The sequence below is a fragment of the Calonectris borealis genome, chromosome 1 (assembly GCF_964195595.1).
Source record: "Calonectris borealis chromosome 1, bCalBor7.hap1.2, whole genome shotgun sequence".
Classification (NCBI taxonomy): Eukaryota; Metazoa; Chordata; class Aves; order Procellariiformes; family Procellariidae; genus Calonectris; species Calonectris borealis.
This window is the reverse complement of record NC_134312.1, coordinates 204784442-204810234: the sequence shown is the minus strand read 5'-3', so window position 1 is coordinate 204810234 and position 25793 is coordinate 204784442. Positions and strand designations below refer to the sequence as shown.

Below are 25793 nucleotides of genomic sequence, written 5' to 3'. Positions count from 1 at the left end.
ACGTGTCCATGGTCACCTGCCACTTCCTCTGAATGGCACTGGTTCTGATTCATGAGTCAGGCTCAGGTAGCCCACATGCCTCCCCAATAGAACTTTTTCCTCTTCACCTGTTTCCTCTCATTCTGCAATTGCACATTTGCAGGTGGTGAAGGAGCCTTTTCCTTCTTGCTGGAAGTCACAAACTTCCCCTTCTATTTACCAGTATGGACATATTCTTTTGGGTAGTCATTACAGGATGGCAGATAAACTAACATAACAGGAAAAATATTTTCTATACCAAATATTTTATTTAGATGTTGTTCTTTAATACAGTTCCCATAAGTCAGTGGTATTTTAAAAACAGATTTTGTGGAATAAAAGTGTATCTTTGAAATACACAGAGAGGTTCTGTCAGATTTGTAGTTCAACTCTTAGAGGATATTTTCTTAAAATCCTACTAGAAAAGACCTGTGATGTCTTTATTGATTCAAGCCACTTCAAATTCCCCTGATGGATATTGGAATAATTTCATGTAAGTTTGTTTTTCTTTTAAATGTCTAGGTACTGTGATAGAAAAATATGATAAGCCCGATTTAAAGCCAATGGAAGTTAAAAAAAAGAAGCCCCAGTGTAGTTCATCTCATCTAACTTGAATCATATGAATATTAACCACCTTATCTTAACTAGTTGTCCATTTTTTTGTTACTAATGAAAGACAAGCAGCTACAGGGAATAATTTGTGCCATTCTTAGATAGGTATCTAAAATAAAGGGGTGAATCACCTTTTGGAAGTACCTATTTCTTTCCATTGAACTTTGGATCAAGCTCTGTAATAATGTCAACAGCATTTCTAAAAACTGTATAATGAACATTTTAATCACCATTTAAGAGATGAAAGAAACTGCCATAACTACCAGGTTGTTGGTTATGCAGAAATGGGAGGTTCTGTCTTCTACTGGAAGCTGGACTATATGAAAAAATAGATATTCATTGGGACAGGAATTGAAACATAGTTGTTTCTCCTATTTCTGCATTGACTGTTGTAACAATCCAAATATAGTTATCACACTTTCATTTCATATATAAGTATTCAATTTAAAATTAAAGAGTTCAGGAGGAACAAGTGAAAATTCAAGCATCTTAAACCTTGCAGGTTATAGTGGTTGTCTCAAAGATGTTGATAATTTTCTTAGAAATCCTAAGAAATGAAAAAGGGATTTTATTAATTAGTAAACAGATTTTTTTGGTTGTTTTGTTTTCCAGGGCAGTGAAAGACCAACAAATTTCAAATTTAATTTGTTTGTTATCAGTTTTATTTTATTCAACTGCTAAAGCAAATGAATTGTTCCCACAACCAATTGTGCATCCATAGGCAAGGACATCATTCACATTAATGGAGGAGTGTGCTTGTGAGACTGACCTGTTACTTGCCTACTGACAGGAACTTTTCAAGAGTGCAGTTTGAGGTTCAGATAATTTTTTTAAAAAAACTTACGTTAAAAATGTAAATGCCATCTTAAGTTAAAATTAGTGCATGAGAAACAGAAGGAAAGCCATGCACACCAACATAAGGTGGCATGAAAAGATTGGAATCCTGGTTAGAAAGTTTTCTTAGATCACATAATTACAGAAATGCTGGTTAGAAGGGACCTCTGGAGTTTATGTAGTCCAACCTCCTTCTCTAAGCGGAATTGTTGCCAACACTGTCTATGGCTTAGTCTGTGTGCACTGTGTGCCATCATCCAAGTTGTTCATGGAGAAATTGAATGGTGTGGGCCCCAGTATCACAGCCTAGTTTCCTTCTTTTCTCACTAGCTGCCAGCCAGATGTCCAGCCCTTGATCACTACCATTTGACTCCAGCAATACAGCCAGTTTTCCATCCAGCCTATTCTTTGAGATCATGCTTCAAGTCCATACTTCTTCAGCTTCCAGAATAGGAATGCAATCGAAGATGATGTCAAAAGCCTTATTAGCAGTGTCCCCCGCTCTTCCCCCATTCACATAATCATTTCATCGCAGAAGGCAATCAGGTTGGTCAAGCATTGTTTGCTCTTGGTAAAGCAATGTTGACTGTTTCTAATTGCCTTCTTTTTCCCTCTAGTGTTTGAAAGTGATTACATGTTGATGTGTTTTGTCATCTCTCCAGGGACAGAGATTAGGTGGAATAGTCTGTCATTCCATGAATCCTCCATCCATTTCTTAAGGCAGGCATAATGTTACCCTTGCCAACATTTTCTCTGATTGCCATGATTTTTCATACGCAGTAGAGAACAGCCTTGCCATCACATTGGCCAGAAGCCATGGGTGAATCTCATCTGGATTTCATTGATTTGGGTAGAATCATAGAATCAGTTAAGTTGGAAAAGACCTTTAAGATCATCGAGTCCAACTGTAAACCTAACACTGCCAAGTCCCACTAAACCATGTCCCTGAGTGGCACATCTACACATCTTTTAAATACCTCCAGGGATGGTGACTGAACGACTTCCCTGGGCAGCTTGTTCCAATGCTTGACAACCCTTTCAGTGAAGAATTTTTTCCTAATATCCAATCTAAACCTCTCCTGGTGTAACTTGAGGCCATTTCTTCTTGTCCTATCATTTTTTACTTGGGAGAAGAGACCGACACTCACCTCGCTTCAGCCTCCTTTCAGGTAGTTGTAGAGAGCGATAAGGTCTCCCCGAGCCTCCTTTTCTCCAGGCTAAACAACCCCAGTTCCCTCAGCTGCTCCTCACAAGACTTGTTCTCCAGACCCTTCACCAGGTTCATTGCCCTTCTCTGGACACGCTCCAGCACCTCAATGTCTTTCTTGTAGTGAGGGGCCCAGAACTGAACACAGTATTCGAGGTGCGGCCTCACCAGTGCCAAGTACAGGGGCACAATCACTTCCCTACTTCTGCCGGCCACACTATTTCTGATACAGGCCAGGATGCCGTTGGCCTTCTTGGCCACCTTGAGCACACTGCCGGCTCATGTTCAGCCGGCTGTCAACCAGCACCCCCAGGTCCTTTTCCTCTGGGCAGCTTTCCAGCCACTCTTCCCCAAGCCTGTAGCGTTGCCTGGGGTTGTTGTGGCCGAAGTGCAGGACCCGGCACTTGGCCTTGTTGAACCTCATACAGTTGGCCTCAGCCCATTGATCCAGCCTGTCCAGGTCCCTCTGCAGAGCCTTCCTACCCTCGAGCAGATCAACACTCCCGCCCAACTTGGTGTCATCTGCAAACTTCCTGAGGGAGCACTCGATCCCCTCGTCCAGATCATTGATAAAGATATTGAACAGGACCGGCCCCAGTACTGAGCCCTGGGGAACGCCGCTCGTGACCGGCCGCCAACTGGATTTAACTTCATGTTCACGTATGAGTATGTTCGTGTTCTCTAAGTAGACCGTTTCTCTCCCATTATTAACTGCTCCTTTCCTTCATAAACCATGCACAGAGGCCATTGAATGCTTTACTTACGTTCTCTTCCATTTGTTAAATGCCCCATGTTTTCTTTGAACTTTTGCATATGTGTTGAAACCTGTCTCACCCTGTCATGGTTTAACCTGGCAGGCAGCCAAATACCATGCAGCCGCTGTGGGACGGGGAGAGAATCGGAAGGGTAAGAGTGAGAAAAACTTGTGCGTTGAGATAAAGACAGTTTAATAGAACAGAAAAGGGAAAATAATAATGATAGAATATACAAAATGAGTGATGCACAATGCAATTGCTCACCACCCGCACTGACCGATAACCAAGTAGCGATCGGTACTTTCTGGATCACGCCTACCGTTCATATACTGAGCATGACGTCACATGGTATGGAATACCCCATTAGCCAGCTGGGCTGGCTGTCCTGTTTATGTTCCTTCCCATCTTGTGTACCTAACTCAGTCAGTAGGCACGGGAGCTGTCCTTGGACTAGGAGGGCACTTAGCAACAACTGAAAACATCAGTGTGTTATCAACATTCTCCTCATACTAAATCCAAAACACAGCACTGCGAAGAAATTTAACCCTATCCCAGCCGAAACCAGGACACACCCTTAATATTCCTTGCTAGTCTTACCTCCAGCGGCGCTTTGGCTTTTCTAATTTCATCCCGAAGTGCCCAAACAGTGCTTTTATCGTCTGTCTTTCTCTGTCCTTGATTTTGCTTCTTATATGTTCCTTTTTTTTGTCTTCCAATCCATTGAGACCCTCAGTGCTTACCCAAACAGTCATTCTGCTGAAAATCCTGGTCTTGCTGCACGATGAGATGATTTGTTCTGAAGCTCACACAAAAATACTCCTTTATTCCCCTTTTTAATCAGCTGAAAGTAATGTGCTGTCCACTATACTGTCTCCAATTTTCTCTCTCCCTTATGCCCACTTCTCAAGGGATTCTGCTAACAGTTCCCTGAATAAACCAGTGTCTGTTTTCCTAAAGTCCAAAATCTTAACTCTGCAATTTACCTCGTGCCTATCCTCAACATATATATAAATATAAATAATAATTCCTGCCTGCATTTGAAATGTTGACTGTTAATCAGCACTTTAGAAATTTCCTTCAGTAATGTCATCATTAATAATACAGCTTTTTACATACATTTTGAAATATAAAGATATACAGTTACAAATAATGGTATTAAAAGGGCTTCTGTGACTGAAAGGTAACTCTTAATTCAAGTTAAAATTTTTATTTGCTAGCAGGTCTCTCATGAAATTTATTCAAGCTTTTAAGATACAATTCCCATGAAAAATTTGTTGATGCATTTCTTTGACATACATATTACATCCAGATGACTTAAGTAAATTATGATATCTGAACAAAGTTAGGTTTACAAAATCAGGCAAAAAGCATGTTGCCTAACTGTATACTCCATATAAATTTTACTAGCACAGAAACCTCACACTGAGTGCATTTTTTTTATAAATGTGATAGCTTAAAGAGAAACAATTTCTTTAGTCAAATCCATTAGAAGTCAAAAGGAATAGCTCATCATACCTTAGGATAGCTGCTAAATATAGTACTAATTTAAAATAATTACTGTTGGTGTTCTGTCTGTGCTTGAAACGTAGAAATATTGTAGAAAAAAACAATTATCTTTTTTATAGCTATTTTTTTATTTTGTGATGAATACTTGCTGAGTTAAATGAATAGTAAACTAATAATGGAAAACAGTGTAGAGCAATCTAGTAAGGCAAGCAAGGTATGAACCACGGTCAGGAAACATGAAGTGAATCTTGCCTCATTAAATATAATTGCAATGATTTAATTGACTTCGGTAACAGCATTTTATTCTTGGGGTTTTTTTTCAACTTTGCTGCTGACCTGCTCTTATTTTCGGCAAGTCACTGGCTGATTCTGTACTTCTTCCCACCATTCCTTGCATATCTTGTTTACTTAGATTAAAACGGCTCTCTGTGTTCCTAGGACTGTAGTCAGATGTATGATTGTAATACAGTTCCAATGCTGGTTTTTACCTTGTTAACAACAGCAACAGAGACAGCATGAGCAGGGGAGGGTGTACAAGGAACCTGGAACTCTTAGATTGCTGGATCATGCTTGAGATTATACACCAAGTCTCCACTGCTGTTATTACCCACGTCAGCTAAAGTAAAGTTAGGGTATGTCCACCCGATATTGCAGTCGTACATCTGACTGCAGTGTTTCTACTGTATACAGAATAGTGGGGCTGTGGTGTATGGTTATTTTTCAAGGTGCAATTGTAATATAATGATAGCTGTAGCTTCATCAACAGACTAAATTTTCTCTTTCAAAATCTAGCTCCTTAATGGGACTCTGAGCACTGGTACCTAATTTTATATCTACTGCTCCCCCATAATTCTAGTCATGCCACATGGAGTAATATGGGTATAATTATTGAAAAGCATGAAATTGAAATTATTCTTGAACTTGTTATGTTATTGCTATAGATATAATTTAGCATTTATATAACCCTTGTATCAGCTGTGCAGAGCATATAATTGCTGACATTTATTAAATGCATCCCACATCACAAATACATGACTAATAGACTCTAGCAGAAATTGATGAGTAATGGCAAACTGTATTTATTATTATCGTGCAATTGAGCAATTTGAGTACTTAACAAGAATTTTTAAAATATGGGGAGTATTTTGTATATACCCATGGTCCGCATAAAAGAAACGTGCTGTGCCACATAATGGAGTGGAAGCCACAGCATTGTGCTCTAATGAAAAACCGTTTACCATTGCAGTGAATCAGTGCAGTACTTCAAGTAGCCTTATTAATTGCCATAGGATTGGTGCTGTGTACATGAGAATATATTAGTGCTCTGCATATTTTCTGTTTATAGGCTACAATTTTCCAGTTTTCTTAATTTTTGCCAGGGTGTGTCAGCTAAGGTCAACCACCTCTTCTGGCCTTCCTTTTAGCATCGTGCTCTCCAGGTAGTATGTATCCTGGGGTCCTCTACAAAGTAAAGCCCTGAGTTATTCTTTGGGAGAAGATGCAACTGGAATATTGGCTGGGTCAGTAGTGGACTTGTGCTGTCCATCTTCAGCATCCTGCTGATTTTCTTTCCTCCTCCACTGAACCTCTGCTCTACAGAGGATCTTCCTGACGTCGAAGGTATATGATCCTCTTCTGTATAAAAGAAAATACAGGTGGTGTCAATGTCTTCCCTGGTTTGCTTTGTATTTTGATTAAGAAGGCATGTATCTCTGTAATGAGTCCAGTCCTACTTATTGAGTGAATGAGCAGCTTTGAGGTGACCTTGAGGGAACAACAAAAGAGCAAGCATAGACCTACACTGTTTCTTACTCATCCACATGCAGTATGAATGATTTGGTTTTGAATGCCATTAAAGTACCCTCGTCCTAACAACCTCCATGGACCCTGTTCTTGCAGAGAGGCTAAGGGACACAGGGAGACTGAAAGTCAAAGAAGTTTCATTGGCAGCTCGGTCTTAGGCTACTTTCACAGCAATGTGGATTACTGCAGCCAAACTACGAGGAACTGGAAGCATGTAATTCTGTCAAGCATAGCAAACTGAAACCAGTTCCCTCTCTTGACACAATGAAGACATAGTTGCATTGCACCGAGTTACTATTTTCCCAATATTTACCAAAGTGACTATGTTATAATTTCATATTTTAGTTTGAGCTTACAAAACCAGAAATATCTCGTTGAACAGCTCCGTAAAGGGATATATTGTTTCATTCAGAGAAATGAAACATAGAAGTGATTTCTGTGCTAAGACTACATCCTTTTGAAACTGGTAGATGGCAGTAGAGTATCTGCTTTGATATTGTCTATAGATTTACTGAGAGGAGTTTGTTAGCTTTTTGTACAAAAATAAAAATCTTTTTATCTGTTCCATAGTCTTGAAAAAAATAGCGGTTATCTGACTAGCAAATCTTTTCTGTTTTGTATTCTTAGAACAGTAATGATACTTAGTTCAGAAAAGATAGAGCCTAGATTTCTATTTTTTTTAATTCAGTGACAGAATTTTACAATATATTTTTGGCTTTATTGCTTTACTCTTTTTCAAATTGTAATACTGTGTGTAAAATTTGATTTTGTTGTATAATTTGTAGGGTTCATTGCTTATGAAATAAATACAAGACATATCTAAGCTTTTGTTTGTTGTATATTGTATTTGCGAAGTAGCAGTTTTTGCAATAGCTGTGAATTACTGAAGGCAAGACTTTTTCCTCATCTATTGCATGAGTAAAGAACAGAAATAGATTTTGTGTTCCTAGAAATCTGTTTTTATCGAAGTTCCAGGGAAGGAAAAGTTAAAATCTTGACACTTCCTCATTTTTGTTTTTCCGTGAATTTTTATTTTACTTTTCAGGTCTAACATGACTTTCTAGTAGTTTCATATGAAGCCACATTATCTCATTCATTATCTTCATTGCTTTCCGTTCTGTTCATTATCTCTCTTAATTTCTCTAAATGTGTGGGTTTTTTACTGTAATGTGTTGGTCAGTATCCTAACAGCATATATCCACAGAAACCCATGAAGTATGCAATAGATGAAAACGCTGAGATGCACAATTAGTTTAATAACTAGGTAAATAAATATTGACTTTTTAAGTTTGACTGCCGCACCTTTATTAATATATGCAACTTATATTTTTCTGTGCTGACAACGCAAAAAAAACAGCGTATGAATTTTCCACTAAGAATGGAGAAAATATTCAGTAGCAGCGTCTGTATGCTGTTCATAGTTATTAGATGCACTGTTCACAAATAAATTACTCTCTTGAATTTTTTTATATAAATACTGTTTTGATTAGTTTACTTTACTTAAAACAGGCAGCTTCTACAAAAACTGAATTCTACAAGTTCTGAATAATCCTCTTACCCCTCTTTAAACAGACCATTATTGGTGATTGCTTTTATATTTTGATTATCTTTCTTTCCATCCTTCTCATCTTTCCAGTGATGGTAATGTTTTCCTAATTTATGGTAGATTTTTTCACTCTTATTTTTTCAAAATATTTAAGGGTATTTGGACTGGAATAGCACAACATATAAGAGCTTTCAGTGTATAATATATTAAAAGACTATGTTGAGGTAACAAAGGTGAGCATTCAAAGGTTAGGTATTTTTAAAGTACTCTTATTTTGAGTACCCTGTTTTATACAACTATGATTAGATTTTCAGTTTCCTTAGTATTGTAAGTACATACATAAGTGCTTGGTACCTTTTTAAACTAGAGTGCAAAGGATATGATTCAACAGACCTAGATGTCTGCATCTGTGCTAGTCACTTTTAGTCTCTCTTTGTGGTCATAGAAATATCGTGTTTAAGGCATGATTAATCTCATCCTAGAATAAGTATCTGAAGTTGACTGTAAGTCGATGCGATGGTAAGATATACATAGCACAGTGAGAGGATCTGAATTATTCTTGACTTTTAAAGTTAGGTTTCCAGGAAATGAAAATCCTCATTCTAATTTCCACAACATAGACCCACCTATGTAAGGAACTTAGTTTTCCTGTGTACTCAATAGGAGGGACTTCTGAATGACAATTTAGCCCACTTAAGATCTGTCTATTGATCATGTAGGGAGGCTAAGGTGGTAATCTTTGTAATTTAAGTAAATAAGCTTTAAGTAAGTGCCTAAAGGTAGGTGGCGTGAATGTGTGCTTGTCTGTTTTAAATCTGATTTAAGTGATAATCTAGAGTGCCCTGTCTTGACCAAAAAGTTATTTTGTCTCCTTAAATACAGATTCCTAATCATATTCCCTTTGTCAGGTGAATCAAGGTCTCCTTCCAGGTACTCATCCAGTCTGTGTTCTCATTCCTGTCCTGCCTCCTTACAGAGCTATTTTTGTCTTTCATATGGCCCCCAGGAATGTATTCCTGATACTCCTGTTTCTTTTTAAATCCAGTTTCCCTTCCAACTCCAAACCTTTTTCGCTTGCCTGGAGGGCAAAACAGTTCCATGGAGCAAGTGCAAACATACCACATAACCTGGGAGACTTTTGCGATACCCTTGGTAATTCTAACAGGGAAATACATCCCACTCCTGATTTTTTTCAGGTCATTCCCAATCTTAACACATTCTTTGTCCCAATCTGTGCATTTGACTCTCTTGTTTTTACAGGACATAAGCTGAAACAAGAAAGGCCCAGACTGGATATTAGGGGAAACTTTTTCATCATTAGGACAGTAAAGCAGTGGAACAGGTCATCCAGAGAGGTTGTGCAGTCTCTGTAGTTGGGATTTTTCAAGACCAGGCTGGGTAAAGACTTGAGCAACCTGGTGTGATCTTAGCCCTCACCCTGCTTCAAGCAGGAGGTTGGACTAGAGACCTCCTGAGATCCTTTCCAATCTGAATTATTCTATGATCCTATAAAAAAAATCAATTTCCCTTTCATTTGCATAACATTCAGAAAGAGACTGATTTGAGAGTAGTGAGTAAACCTTTTCTCAGGCTTCAGCTGATTTGAAGTGGCATAGACTGGTCAGCACTGTAAGAAACTTCACTGTGATTTGTTAGAATAAAATGCCATTCAAGTTCTAAAATTAAACTTGTCATCATACTTAGGCAGAAATATGAGTTATTATTTTACAATCTCTAATTCTTTACTAAATTTGGACAGATTTCATGGATGTAAAAAATGGCACGCAAAAAAATGTCCATCAAATTTGCAGTCCCTTAGCAAAACTTTGGCATGCTGAAGCAGTTCAAACATGACTTTGACCTGAGTATTTTGAAATGACTAAAATGTATTTTCTTCTGTTTCTTAAAGGTGAATGACTGCTCTAGGCTCAAATTTTCAAATTCAGGCTGAAAGAACCACCAGTACAAAATGTTTCAGCCCAACCGTTAATATTTTTTTTAAATTACAGTCAATTGAAAGCAGTGTGCTGTCATGGAAAATTTAGTAGTAAGTTATGCCACCATCATACCTGTTATACGTGAGAGAAGAAATGGGATGAACTGGAAAGAGTTAAAGAATTTCCATGAACATTTGATAAAGATCATAGCATGATACAGTACTCTAGAACACTGAGAGTTAAAACTTGATTTCTTTTGATTCAATATGTTTCATTTAAGTGCTTAACTTTTGATAATCACATGCCAATATTTTGGGCTACTTTGATTAAAATATATAAAGCAGAAACAGATGTAGTTGCACTGAAGAAAAAAGATTGAAATAATGGATAGATAGTATATTTCCTATTTAAATTACATAGACAAATTCTATAATTAGATAAATAAAAATAGACAGCTAGCCCTATACGCTAGAGTTAGAAAATACTTAAATTACTTGATCTTGCAGTCACTACTTCTCAAATTCATTTCACTATATGGAGCTAAATGTTTATACCTATGAAGTCACTTAAAAAAAGAATACGATACTTAATATTTTCAATCCCCCATATTCACAAAGCAATCATATAAACTTCCTGCAGCTTTATAGTATAAATATGCAAGTTTATATGCAGTACTGCATACTGAATTACCAGTAAAGTATATTTGATATAAATGTTTTATTTCTTTGCAAATGATGTCAGGCAACTATCCAAAAACAAATTATAAGAGCCAGAACTATAGCTAAAAGAATGATATCTGGAAGGCACAAATGTGTGTTTATTATCTGTATTGCTTGTCAGAACGTTTGCATGAGTGCAGAGTGAAAAGGAGGAAGAATAACAGAAATGATAAAGATATTATGGTCAAAACATTAATCAGAGAAAATAATTTTTTGCTAAATTAAACAAGAATCTTTTCTGCTATACACAATAGCTGGAGCACACAAAGAATTATTAAAGTTTAAAATTAAGTTATGAGAACGAGAGGATAAAATGGTATTTTCCATAACAAGCTATACTGAGCAGTGGCTCGTATTTTCTTTTCCTCCCTTTAGCTGCCAGAATACTTGCAGAAGCCCTTCTTGCCCTTCACATCCATTGCTAGTTTCGAACCCAACTGAGATTTGGCTTTCCTCACTCCATCCTAAAACAATTGGGCAATGTCTTTATATCCCTCCTGGATAGTCCATCCCTGCTCCCATCTTCTGTGGAATACCTTTTTGCATTTGAGATCACTAGAAGCTTCCTCTTCATCCAGATAGATCTTCTGCCATGCTTGTTCTTTGGCTTGCTTGTCATGCTTATCAGAAAGGACTGTTGTTGTGCTTTCAGGAATTTGCTCTTGAAGATTAACCAATGCTCCTGGCCTCCTTTGCCCTCCAGTGCCGTTGCCCATTAGATCCTGCCAAGAAGATCCCTGACTAAGCTACAATCTGCTCTCCTGAGGTCCAGGGTTGTGATTCTACTACTTGCTTTGCTCTCTTCTCTCAGGATTTTAAACTCCACAATCTCATGTGTGGTGCAGCTGAGGCTGCCCTTGACCTTCACATCTTCTACCAGTTCTTCATTGTTTATTAGCAACAGATTCAATAGAGCATCTCCCCTGGTTGGCTAATTGGTTGCCTGTATAAAGAAATTGTCTTCAGCAAATTCCAGAAATCTCCTGCATTCCTTGAACCCTGTCATATTGCCCTCATGGCACATACTGGGTTGGTTGAAGTCTCCTTGGGTATGAAGGCCTGTGATTGTTGGGCTCCTTCAAGCTGTCAGAAGACGACTTCATCTACTTTCTCGATCAAGGAGTCTGTAGCACACACCGACTAAAGCACCACCCATGTTGGTCTGTCCTCTGGTCTCTGAGGAAGCTGTAAGCTCTCAGCTGGCTCGTAACCTGTTCCTAGGCAAAGCTGTGTTCACTCCAGCTACTCCTTTGCCTTGACTGCAACTTCTCCTTGCCTTCCTTTATGGCAGTTTACTTCAGGCTAGACAAAAGTAAGGTTTTAGTACAGTAAGATGCTTCCTCCAGATATTCATGAGGTATGCATGTGTTTCCTCTTGGCAAACCAAGTTGCAGGATCATGACTAAAGTACTTTAATATAATAGACTATAACTTTTATCAACTAATAGTGTTTTTTAGGATGTGGAATTAATTTCACTTTAATTCCTTAAATATAACAGAGAAATAAAAATCCTATTTTCGTAATTTCTGAGATCTGGAATCACAGAGTATGCATAATTCTCTAGGACAACATATTATATTGTCATTTCTGAAGGAACTAAAAAAGATTTTTTTCAGAGTTAACATATTAAGAAGTGAGCTTTTAATGAAAAAGAATACTATTTTAGCTTAATTAAAAGTATTTTTAAACTTGTTTTTCTAAATATAGGTTTATATTTTATAGAGATAGATTTTATATATTTATACTTTACATATATTTATCTTTTGTTTTATGTCTTGTAAGACATTTAATATCAGAATAAAATTATAGTAAATGTTCGAAAAGTTAAAATAATGGTTCACTGTACTATCATCTTGTGTGCTTCATAACTGATAAATAAGAAGCTGTTGTTTGCTTCAGTGAAAGAAAACACTACGTCATTGCACATCATTCAAGAATAGAAAATAAGTCAAAACCCAGCAGAAGCAACTTGACTTCCTGCCTCATTCTGTCTCACAATTAAATAGTGCAGTCCTTCTGAATGATTATTTTTTTTATTATCAAGTTTAATTCTTTGAAGTCAAGCAAAAGAGAAGAGAATTAGTAAGTTGTTCTCTAACATGTCTTGCAAAAAACGCACTGTGAAAAATAACTAAAATTTAGCTAAAATACCTAGAAATACCAGAGGGTTTATATGCAGTTTAAGGGACAGACTGCAATATAACTGAAGAAGTTCAATTTCAGTATTCTTTCTTTAGAAATGTATACATATATTTGATCAGTTTATGTCTGGGGTTACCAGGGTTGCTAACAATGAAAGGCAGTTGGACCTGATGAACTGGGAGCTCCCCTTCTTTCTGAAAGTTTTGCAGTTATTCTTTTAATTGCTTGCTCTCTTTCTTTAAACTAATAAATATACATTTAAATAATTTGAGGTAGCATGAATATCTAAGTAAGTAAGAGAACTGTGGGAGATCAAAATGAATTTATTATAATTGTCTTGGAGTTTTGGTGCCTGATAGGTACTGTATGTATTTAGTAACATATTCTGGTTTTTTGTTTCTTTTTTTTTAATTACAAATGGAGCCTAGTTAAAGGCAGAGCTTGAGTTTTGTCTGTAAATTTTGTGGAAAAGAGGCTTTTAAATTAATTATAGACCTCATTAGTTTTTAAATTCTAGTTGAACAAAGACAATGACTGTGATAAGAAAAACATGGATTTTTTTGTTTGTTTTGGACTTAATATGAATGAGGCTCAAGTATGTTATATATTTGGATATGGATATTGTTTCTGTTTTGAATAGATCATGATTATGAATTAAGTATGCAGAAAAGTATAGTCCATAGATAAATTGGAGAATATTTGCTATTGTATCGCATTTTTCTACTAAAAGTTTGTTTATCCTTCTTCAAGATTTGCATTTGTATTCTCATCCCTCAGGTCATTTCACAGCTTCGGATCCTGAGCAGATCAGTAGCTGCTGGCTGCAAATTTGACAGAGAAATATGGTCTACTGAACTTTCTCCTGTCCTCAACCTATGGAAGAAACTTAATCAGGTAGGAAAGTGTCGTGAATGAGTGGTTTAGAGGCCTCTTAAAGAACCACCGTCAAAGGTATTAGCAGAAAGCGATTTTAATAGAGATTTACAAACGCGCAACTTAACAGAGTTAAATGGCAAGGTCCACTCTATCACGTACTACTGTACGGATGAAGTATACAAAGGAAAATCGTGTTATAATTGGGTTAGAATGATTTGTACAGAGACCAAGGATGAAAAGGGTAAGAGAGACCCTCCCGTTGAGTCACGTGGTTCAGAGTAGACCCCCTTGCTTTCCAAACTCCTTCTCGGAGAGGAGTCTAGGTGCGGCTGCATCTACCCCTAGTCTCAGACTTGGACAATGGTTTATGCCTGAGGGATTATATGTGTTTAACAGCAGTCTAGGGATCATTCATAGTTTACAGTGAATCACAATATTTTAGCAGCACTTAATTATTAACTAATTTAACATTTACAAAGTAAGTTAGTAGAGTCTACTACAATCACGACTTAATTACAAATTATGCTTACTATTAGTTCACACACACACAGAGACAGAAATATATATGTAAAGGTACAGAAGGTACCTGTTAAAAATTCCCCTCGAGTTCTGTGAGGGAATATTCATGTGAAATGTCTTGGCATTTCTCTCAACGGGCGAGGGTTGAGCTTCGAGGAGTGAAGGCGTTCAGCCCAGGTCCCGTCATCAGCTTTCGGCGACGGTCCTCCAAATATTGCAGACCTGAGAGGTCGCAAGCTCTGAGTGGCGTCCCACTCAGAGGGAGATGCTGGGCGCAGCCCGCTGCGGTCCAGGAGAGCTCAAAGGGTCTCTCTTAGGACCACCATTTATAGGTTCGCAAGATGATTGGCTTTAGTCATCTGTAAATTTCCACCCTGGCCACAGTCTGAGGTGGTAGTTACTAAAATTCTGAAGGTTTCAGTATTGTTACAATTGAGCTACGACGCAGATGACTCCTGGAACAGGCAGTGGGAGTACGTTCCCAGCCTCAGCTGTGCAGAGTTTCTGATACAGTCAAGGAGCGCTCAACTGTCAGACTCACTACACCAAGGCTGAGGTTTCATGGGAATTTCTGAGATCAACGAAATCAGAAATTGGCCCAGGAGCGGGGTACAATGTTATGTGTATGTAATTAGCTATGAAGTCTGTATGTGGGATAGCAGAATTGAAAGGCTGCAATAAGGTCTCCCCAGAGCCTTCTCTTCTCCAGACTGAAAAACCCCAACTCTCTCAGTCTTTTTTTATAGGAGAGGTGTTCCAGCTCTCCGGTAATTTTCATGGCCCACCTCTGGACATCTGAGATACAGTACTCCAGATGGGATCTCAGGAGAGCAGAATAGAGGGGGAGAATCCCGCTCAATCTGCTGGCCATAGTTCTTTTTATGTAGCCCAGAATATAATTGGCTTTCTGGGCTGCAAGCACACATTGCTGGTTCGTGTCCAATTTTTCATCCACCAGTACCCCCAAGTTCTCTGCAGGGCTGCTCTCAATCCATTCATCCCCCAGTCTGTATTGGTATTGGGGATTGCCCTGACCCAGGTGCAGAACCTTGCACTTGGCCTTGTTGAACTTCATGAGGTGGTGGTCGTTGTTGTTATTACTATTATTATTACTTCTTTCTTTTATCTGTTGGATACAGATAGTAGTAAAGTAGAGGCAGATGGGATAGATGCTGACAATACCTTCCATTTTATTTACAAGAAGCAAATATTAGTCTTCTACCTGTCAAATGTACTTATCGCTAAGGGTAGTTGGAAATAATGGTTGAATAGCTGTTTCAAACTACTGAAACGTCCAGGAGGAGGAAGCATCCAGTATAGATCTGGATTGAATCAAGCTGATGTATTTATAAATTCAAAGCTGTTTTTAAAATAAGCTGCTTTTTATTCCAGAGGCAAAACAGGCTCAGAAGCTTGTTAATATGTAGACAAAGATTAACTATGTTTTTAAACATTTTTATTCCAGTGCCTGAGTATGTAAATCAAGGATTAACTCAGAAAGTATTATCTTACAAATACCTTAAAAATAGTTATTGTACATCTAAGTACTGATCATTCTGAAGCATAACAAAATTTACCACTTGATGTAGGTTTGGCCTATAGAATTTATACTGGAATAATTGATCATAATCTTTAAGTGTGGACATATTTTTATCTGTATACACTCAATACCATATAGTGATCACTTTTGTATTTTGTAACCTAGTGTCCAAGTTTAGATAAAATAATAGCATTTGACTGGGTATTTCTCTGGGCTGAACATCAGTGTTTCATCCTACAAAAATCAATCTAAATAATTTAGAGTATACAATATAGCTAAATTGACAGAATGTCTATAGAATTTATATAGTCAGTGAATTTCAGAAATCAGTGATAAAACAAAAATTTTACCTGATACTGGCCAACATCTCACAAATCTATACATAGACTATTTAACTTCTTAGTGATGTGCCCACTGAAGAATTATACCACACTGAAGTGTGTAAAATAATACTCATATTTTTTCATGAGTGCAAATTGTAATCTTTCAATCAATAGTATTGAGTACAGTTAACAAAGGCAGCAAGTGCACGCAGCAGTTGGCGCAGCAGTTTGTGCAGAAGAGCTTACAGAAGACCAGCAACTTTGCTCAGTAGAGGGGACACGTTCTCAGCAATGGTAATGATGTGCCATAGGGTACGGTCCCCAGCTGCTGGCTACGAAAGGAGGTCAGCGAACTTTGCAGCATCTGAAATAGACCAGCTGGATCTTTTCTGAGACACTGTAGCTTGAAGAGCCAAGCCTCCAACTTTCCTGAAGGAGGTGCAGGCAGAGTCTGTGCCTGTTGGGATGGGAAGTGAAGACTTACAGGATGGCAAAGGCTGGAAACTTGTGGCTTCTGGCACCAGGAGGAAGGCTTCTGCTCCACCTCAAGATTTACACTTATAGAACAGATTTAGTGCCCTCATAGCTGACAAGGGGGCTGGGAGCTCTGTCCAATGAAGCTCCCAAACCATCTAAACCTGATCCACATAGAATAATCAGGAGGAATTGGTAAGGAATAGTAGTTGACAACTCCCTGCTGTGGGGAGGATGCTCCAATTTTCTGACCTGACCTGTCATCTAGGGAAGTTTGCTGCTTGCCAGGGGCTCAGATCTGGGACATTGTGGAAAGACTGCCGAGGCTTGTCTGGCCTTCAGACTATTACCCCTTGATGCTTTTCCACATAGGCCCCAATCATACTGCCAGGGGTAACCTGGAGCATATGAAGCATGACTATATGCGTCTGGGGGTGGTGTCTAAGGGCATGGGGGCCTAGGTGGTTTTTCTTCTTGATCCTTACAGTGAAGGTGAAGGACATGAGGAGGAGTGGACGGGTCCTACAACTGGTTGCACAGCTGGTGTCAGCAACAGGGTTTTGGTTTTTATGACCATGGGACACTTTTTGAGGATTGATGGTTGCCTGCTCGAAAGAGAAAGGGTCCACCTGACTAAGTGGGGCCAACAGGCTGGCCAACTTAGTAAGGAGAGTTTTAAAATAGAAATACAAGGTAGGGAGAGGATGACCAAAAATTATGTGAGGAAGTAGTTGAGCAGGTTGGTAGGCAAAGTATGTCTGTAAACATCATCAACAAAACAGAGCTGAAGGGGGACCATCTAAAGTGTGTCCATATAAACAAGGAAGTGCCTACCTGACAGAATTATGGGGAGAGCTCTCACACTTCTCTGGGAAATCACCATGATGGAGTGCCTCTCTGATGTACCTTTACACTAATGGGTACGGCATGGGGAACAAAGAAGAGGAATTAGAGGTTTGCATGCAGTTGCGGGGTTATGATCTCATAGGGATCACAGGGACATGGTGGGATAGCTCACACATCTGTAGTGCTGCCATGGATGGCTATAGGTTCTCTTGGAACGAAAAAATGGCAAGGTGAGAATGGGCAGTTGCCCTTTATGTGAGAGACCAGTGGGAATGCATGGAGCTCTGCCTAGAGATGGACAACATGCCAGTTGAGAGTTTGTGAATTAGGATTACAAGGCAACATTATGGCGGGTGTCTGCTGTGGGCCACCTGATCAGAAAGAAGTAGATGATTTTTCACACACCTGGAAGAAGCCTCACTTTCTCAGAGCCTGGTCCTTGTGGGGGACTTTACCCATCCTGATATCTTCTGGAAGGACAGTGCAGCAGGGCACAAGCAATCCGGGAGGTTTCTGTAGTGCGTTGATGACAAATTCCCATGTCCTGGTTTTGGCTGGGATGGAGTTGATTTTCTTCCTATTAACTGGTATAGTGCTGTATTTTGGATGTAGTGTGAGAATAATGTTGATGACACGCTGATGTTTTGGTTGTTGCTAGGTATTGTTTACGCTAGTCAAGGACTTTTCGTCTTCCCATGCCCTGCCAGATGTGCAGGGGGCTGGGAGGGAGTGTGGCCATGGCGGCTGGCCCAGCTGGCCAATAGGCTATTCCATACCATATGACGTCATGCTCAGCATATAAGGCTGGGTGAAGAAGAAGGAGGGGGGGACGTTCGGAGTGATGGCGTTTGTCTTCCCAAGTAACCATTACGTGTGATGAAGCCCTGCTTTCCTGGCGATGGCTGAACACCTGCCTGCCGATGGGAAGTGGTGAATGAATTCCTTGTTTTGCTTTGCTTGCGTGCGCGGCTTTTGCTTTCCCTATTAAACTGTCTTTAATCTCAACCCACAAGTTTTTCTCACTTTTACCCTTCTGATTCTCTCCCCCATCCCACCCGGCAGGGGGGGTGAGCGAGCGGCTGCGTGGTATTTGACTGCTGCCAGGTTAAACCACGACAACGAGCAAGGACCTCCTGGCAAAACTCAAACGTAAAAAAAGAAGTGTAGAAGAGAAGGAAGCAGGGACAGCTGACATGGGAGGAATATGGAATATAGAGACACTGAGCATGCAGGGATGGGGTTAGGGAAGCCAGAGCATATCTAGAGTTGAATCTGGTGATGGCTGTACTCGTGTACTGGGTCTGGCTGGGATGGAGTTAATTTTCCTCATAGCAGCCAGTAGAGTGCTGTGCTTTGCGCTTGTGGCTAGAACCATGTTGATAAGACACTAATGTTTTGGCTATTACTGAGCAGCCCTTGCACAGCATCAAGGCTGTCTTCCCAACCTCCCACCCTCCCTAAAGCTGGCAGGCTGGGGGTGGGCAAGAGTTTGGGAGGGCACATAGATGACCCAAACTGACTGAAGGGATATTCCATACCATGTGATGTCACGCTCAACAATAAAAGCTAAGAGAAAGGAAGAGGAGGGGGTCATGCGTTATTAAGGCGCTTGTCTTCCAAAGCAACCGTTACGTGTACTGAAGCCCTGCTTCCCAGGAAGTGGCTGGGCATCGTCTGCTGATAGGAAGTAGAAAATAAATCTCCTTCGATTTTGCTTTGCTTCCCCACCCTCCCCCTCCCCCCCCCATTAAACTGCCTTTATCTTGACTGACAAGATTTTTCATCTTATTTTCTCCCCCTGTCCTGCTGAGGAGGGGGATCAAGAGTGTGGCTTGGTGGGCATCTGGCAGTGAGCCAAGGTCAACTCACCACAACCAGCTATGGCTGGGATGGAGTCAATTTTCCAGCCTGTAACTTAGCAGCAGGTATGGTTAACCCATCTGTTAACCCCAGCTATTAACCCATCACAAGAGCAACAGGAAAGGTTTTTACAGATACATCAGCAACAAAATGAAGATTAGGAAAAGTGTAGGCCCATTACTGAATGGAAATGAGGACTTGGCCACAAAGGACAAGGAGAAGGCTAAAGTACTAAATGCCTTCTTTGCCTCTGTTTACTGGTAAGTCTGGCCTTCATCAATCCCAGGTCTCCTTCATCCATGGTTTATTAGTCCAGCCAGAATGCAGACTCTGGAATTTTTCATTGAATTTTACTTTAAATGAAATAGATACTTAAAATCTGGTTCAAGTCAGTGCACTCCCGTGTTGAAAGTTACACAAGCAAACTTCCTCTTTCTATTTACCTGTTCTGGACTAACAGAATGTCTTGACATTTTCATCTATATTAGTTTCATTTGAAAACATACATTTTAATTTTTGCAATTGGAAAACATCCTTGTAATGAATACTGTCCTAAAACTGCTTCTGTAGTGCCTTTCGGTATGGTTTAATAACAGCTTAGCACTAATCAAATCAATTAAACTCTTATGAACCTGCCATTAAGTTAAAAAAAACCCAAATACTCAGATGCTCAGTATAAGTTTGCACAGAAGACTGTTTACTGGAAAAAATGAAGCCGTCACTGAATAACTTGTCAAACAAATGTTACACAAATTTAAAAAAAAAATCTTCCTTAAATTGGAAGGATGTTGGCCAGGGCTGTAGCCACTACAGCCTGTTGGCCAGGGCTGGGCTGTCAGAGTAATTCAACCAGCCTGTGTCCTGGTGTCCGTTTTCCTCCCACATAGTCTTCTGCCGTGACAGAGTGTAGATCAGGACCTATATAAGCACTTCATTGTCACATAACTGGATCAGCTGGAAATCACTGTCCAATGGAACTGAGGCGTTGCCCATCATATGATAGTTTTCAGAGAAGCACAAAAATATCAGGACACAATGGGGCTGCATAAGGTTTCGTCATGTCCAAATGGCTATCTGTCATGAGGAGAGAGAGAGAGGAATCTGTGCTATATTTTTGTTGCAAGGTGGATGCATTTTCTGCCTTGTTTCAGGAAACCCTTTAGTACTTCCATGAAAGTTAGAAGGCCCACCCATAATAAAAATCTGGAAGCAACCGCTTCAAAATGATTTTTGCTGAATATATGATCATAAGATGTCATGTTGTGTTCTCCCTTATCTTTTGTGGTTTTGTAAGTTGAAGACTAACTAATAATTTTCATAAAGTTGTACAATGCTGCAAGATAATTGCAAAAGTAGTTTTGAAAATTAATGGCTTGTTGTTCTTTTATCTAAATATTAGGAACCTCAGCTTTAACAAAAGAACAATGTTTTTTTCACCAAGGAAAATCAGTGAAGCAGAAATATAGGGTCATTCTTTCTTGGATTTTCAACAATGAAAAATTTGTGTAATTGTCGTGGTTTAACCCGGCAGACAGCCAAATACCACACAACCACTCGCTCACTCCCCCTGCCCCCCAGTGGGACGGGGAGAGAATCGGAAGTGTAAGAGTGAGAAAAACTCATGGGTTGAGATAAAGACACTTTAATAGAACAGAAAAGGAAGGGAAAATAATAATAATAATGATAATGATAGAATATACAAAATGAGTGATGCACAATGCAATGGCTCACCACCTGCGCTGACCGATAACCTGATCACTACTTCCTGGAACATGCCTATCATTCATATACTGAGCATGACGTCACATGGTATGGAATACCCCGTTGGCCAGCTGGGCCAGCTGTCCTGCTATGCCCCCTCCCAGCCTCTCGTGCACTTGGTAGAGCATGGAAGCTGAATGCCCATGACTAGCAGGGTACTTAGCAACAACTAAAACCATCAGTGTGTTATCAACATTCTTCTCATACTAAATCCAAAACACAGCACTAGGAAGAAATTTAACCCTATCCCAGCTGAAGCCAGGACAGTAATAAACAGTGAGAGGCTAATATCCAAAAGAATAGGTAGAGACACTCGAGGCAGGAGGCAGAATAGGCACATCAGAAGGTCAATGGACATTTCTAAAATCCACCACCATCACCAAAACTGAACTTTGAATCAAATGCGTGGAGGTATATGAGTTTATTTTCATTACATTTGTAACATTTCTGAGGGGGCAATTTTCAGAACATACTGGCGTTTGAAAAAGCTTGAGTTTAGGAAGGTAATGAAGAAAAGCTCTGGAGCAGCTTAGGTGAGACTATATGAAGTCTGATATTGTACTCAGATAATAACAAGTACAGAAGTGAAAGAGGGAAAATGATCAAAGTCTCAAAATACACCTAATTTAATATTGTTAGCATAATATAGTATTTAATGTTAAAGATTAGAACCTATCTTCAGTTTCTTATGATTAGGAAAAGCAGTCAGTACTTCAGCAATTCTTCATCTTAATTCCCAAGCAGGTCATGAGGATATTTTTAAAGCTGATGTGAGTTATATACATAATGGATTTTAAGGGAATGTAATAGAACATTAAATGTATAAGCTGATATCGGTATTCATGTTTAATTTTCCTATAAAAATGACAGATGGGTTGTTTTAACAAATTCTCAGGAGAAAGCATTAAAAAGAGTGATTAAATGAATATGCAATTCATAGGAGACTGTTATGTAAAGGGCAGTATTGAGGAACTTAGAGGCCTTCTCTTTCAGTAAGTTTTTCGTGAACTAAGACAGTATATGTGAAAGACTGAGCAAAGCCTGCAAGTTGCAATGTCTTTGTTCTTCCTTTTTGTGCAATTCAAGACTCCTGTAAGAAATTATCAACTGACTTGTGCTAGTTTTACATTACATTTTATATATACTCAACAAACTATGGTCTCAGAAAAATTGAGGTGAAACCGGTATTGTGATTGCATGCAAAGACAAAATACAAAACATAATATTTCTAAATATGGTACGTTTCTTACACTTTGAACAGTAAGTAACTTTGTTGTATACCTTTTTAATAATGTGGGAAGGAAGACCTTATCCTTCATTTTTCTGTCAGTCATAAACCAAAGTATCTCTATTACTCTTTCACTTAGATTTTCTCATATTTTTACTTGTTAGTTGAGTGCAGTATGAGCTTGAAAGAAAAAACACATGAAAGGAATGATTATGGAGGCAGAGATCCTGTGTGTTCTGGAAAGCAAGATGCCATGTGACAATTCGGAAGTTTATTTAATCTGAAAAAAAGTCAAAACTATTTGTTATTTTAAGAGATACTTCAGAGAAAGTAAAATCTGATTTTACCTTTAATAAATTACTAGAAATTGAAATAGGAAAACATTTTTTTCCCAAAGGCTAGGGTTTTCTTTTTGCATTTGTGCGTTGTAGAATTTTCCAATAAAGGTTTAAATGCCATAACTGGAATTCAGTGCAGCATCTTGTCACATGTCAGGTTGGCAGTTTCAGAACACATGCTAAAATATGTTTATGTAATAAGCCGCATATGAATTAAGATTTGCAAAATGATGCCATCTCTTGAAATTATTGAATAAATTTGGATTTTCAGTGGCTGTAATGGAATGGAAGTAAGTAATAACAATGTCAACGTGTGAGCAGCAGTACCTCTCAGAGTCTGAGTTACTCAGGATTTACACATAATATTATATTTATTTTGTATTTATTATTTATTTGTATTTAATTTGTTTCCAGGTTGAACTAGTCTTATCAAAGCAAGAGCTGTATCTGGCAGCATGGTTTGTAGTACCCAATACAATCTTGTTACGCTGAGTACACTACTGCTTTTTATATTAACATATTAAAACAAATACTAAAAACAATGATTCAGCTAAGTGAAGATTTTTCAGAAATTCCAGTACTTTTGAAGTAATTGGGTAGACAGAGTTGTCTCAGAAGAGTGGTGCCTTTATTGAACATCTCTCAGACAATACTGAAAGTATCATTATAGTTTTAATCCAGTGTCAGAAAAGGGGGGATATCTGAATTACTTCATAGCTAACAAGGTCATATGAAGTATTAGGAATTAAACAAAGAATGTGTTTTACAACATAATAGTTACCCTGAGTTTAGTAACTGAACATCATGTGTTCTTTTTTAGAATTCTAACCTGATTCATCAGAAGGTGTCTCCTCCTGTGGAACAGCAAGGATCTCCAATGTTATCATTCATTACTCTGGAACAATTCAATGCCATTCGCCTTGTGCAAAGTGTCCATCAGTCACTTGCTTCTTTAAGTAAAGTTATCAGGGGTACCTCATTACTGAGTTCTGAAGTACAAAGACTAGCAAGCGCCCTGCTAAATCAGAAGGTAAGTCATTTTGTCATGAATTTACATTTTAAGCAATGAAAAAAACCAAGGAAACTGAACAAAATTCTGGTACATATTTTCATGTCATCATTTTCTCTAAGTTCTTTTATTGATAGAGACTCTAAAATGGAGTTCTTTCATTGATAGTGACTCTAAAACAGAACCATGTTTTTTCTGGAATGAAAACCTAAAAAAATGTTGCTTCAAGTACTTGCAGAAGCTTCTGAGTATATTATATTTTCATCAAGCTTTCTGTTAAGGACAAATCCGATAAGATTAGAAGTTGTGGAATAGTATTTCCATTTCAAATAACAAATCATGCTAGATAAATCAAATACATTAGCCAGTAGAACATGTAAATCTGTCCCTTTTCTTCATTTTTACAGTTTCTTAAAATTTAAGTTTTACTGCAGTTGTAATCACAATTTGCTCTCTACATTTATTCATTATGGATTATTGCCATATCACACCAGAGTAGCTGTACCTATCATATTGACCTATCATCTCACCCTATATTCTTGATATACGAGAAAAGCAAACAAAATTTGTACATGTACTTTTTCCATGTTTTCTGACATCAAACTGGGCATGTTTATAAACTGATACAATTAGTGACTGCAAATTTACATGGTCTGTCATTAATAGCTAGATAATTGGATTCCAAAGATAGCCAAACATTGACGTGAAACTCCGTGGTTTTGTTTCACCTGCAGTAATTGATAAATTGTTTTGATGCTAACGCATGGATACTGAGATTGGCCCTACAATGAACGATTATTCCTATTAACATCGTTTACCTTCCTGTGAGGATCAAGTACTGTTAAAAAGATTGTTATGCATTTATTGATCTATCAAATTTCTAATTAAAACAATAATTAAATTCTTTGTCTTTTCAGATTCACAAGACAGCATTTGTTAGCAAAATTGCAGTACAATTAGAATAAATTAACATTTTCATGTTAGCAATCTCATTGCCTTTTTAAACACGATTTGACTGTGTGGTAGAAATTGGTGCTAAGTACAAGTCGTAGTGAATGCAAATGATACATGTAATGGCCATTTTTTAGTATTTATAGTTATATTTCTTGTTACTGAGCAAGAGGGTATGGCTTGCTTGTGTGCTTAAGCTGCACTTTTACATTGGAAGCAGCAGGAGCTATCAAGCTGATCGCTGTCACAAAAAAGTACTTAAAGATTCTATGCATTTTTATCTCTCACAAACATCAGTTCAGTGCTTCCTGATATATTGAGCAAAGTGTTTCTGGCATTTCATCTGCTTACTTACCCACTTACCTTGACACAGATCACTTTATTGGATTGTGACCATAAAGCAATTTTTCAGCAGCCCTCCAGAGAGGCTAATGCTACGCTCTTGGCATGGCAGCTAAACCTCACCATATTTATCATCTTAAAGTGATTTGTTTCATGTATTTTCTGTACACTGTTCTTGTTTAGTTTAGTGTGATCACGCGTTACGTAGCAAAGGACTATTTTTAAAAACTTATGTTTTGAAAGATTGTAGTTCTTTTAAGATTATAGCACCTGAAGAAGCTGCTAGATTACCAATAGAAATGTGAACCTCAATAAATGTATGACTTCTAATGGTTTCAGCAATGTGCCTTATTGGTGCAAAATTGATATGTTAGTGTACATCTGAAATATGCTTCCATACTAACAAGTAGCTAAGCTATTACTTTAAACTTAGAGTAATTTAGAGTGATATATTAGCAACATTAGGTGAATGCCTTCTAAATGATAGATTGGTGAGCTGCCTGTAAATGCATATCTAGCAAAAGAGTCTTCAAAAATGCAAGGATAATAGTTTCAAATACAAAAAGTTTTCAAAAAACATAATTATGCAAAAAAGCATGCAGTTAACTGTGCTTTATTAATTGTCTTGTATGTATTCTAGTTTATT

The 25793-nt window shown here is 38.3% G+C and overlaps 1 protein-coding gene across 1 annotated transcript in view; it reads left to right on the top strand.

Moving 5' to 3' along the window:
* The window catches only part of DYNC2H1 (dynein cytoplasmic 2 heavy chain 1), a 184644-nt gene that overhangs the window by 128952 nt on the left and 29899 nt on the right, over positions 1–25793 (top strand). The window contains exons 83-84 of the mRNA XM_075140082.1: positions 13858–13974; positions 23666–23875. Coding sequence (XP_074996183.1) covers positions 13858–13974; positions 23666–23875 — 327 coding nt within the window. The remainder of the gene's footprint in view (positions 1–13857; positions 13975–23665; positions 23876–25793) is intronic.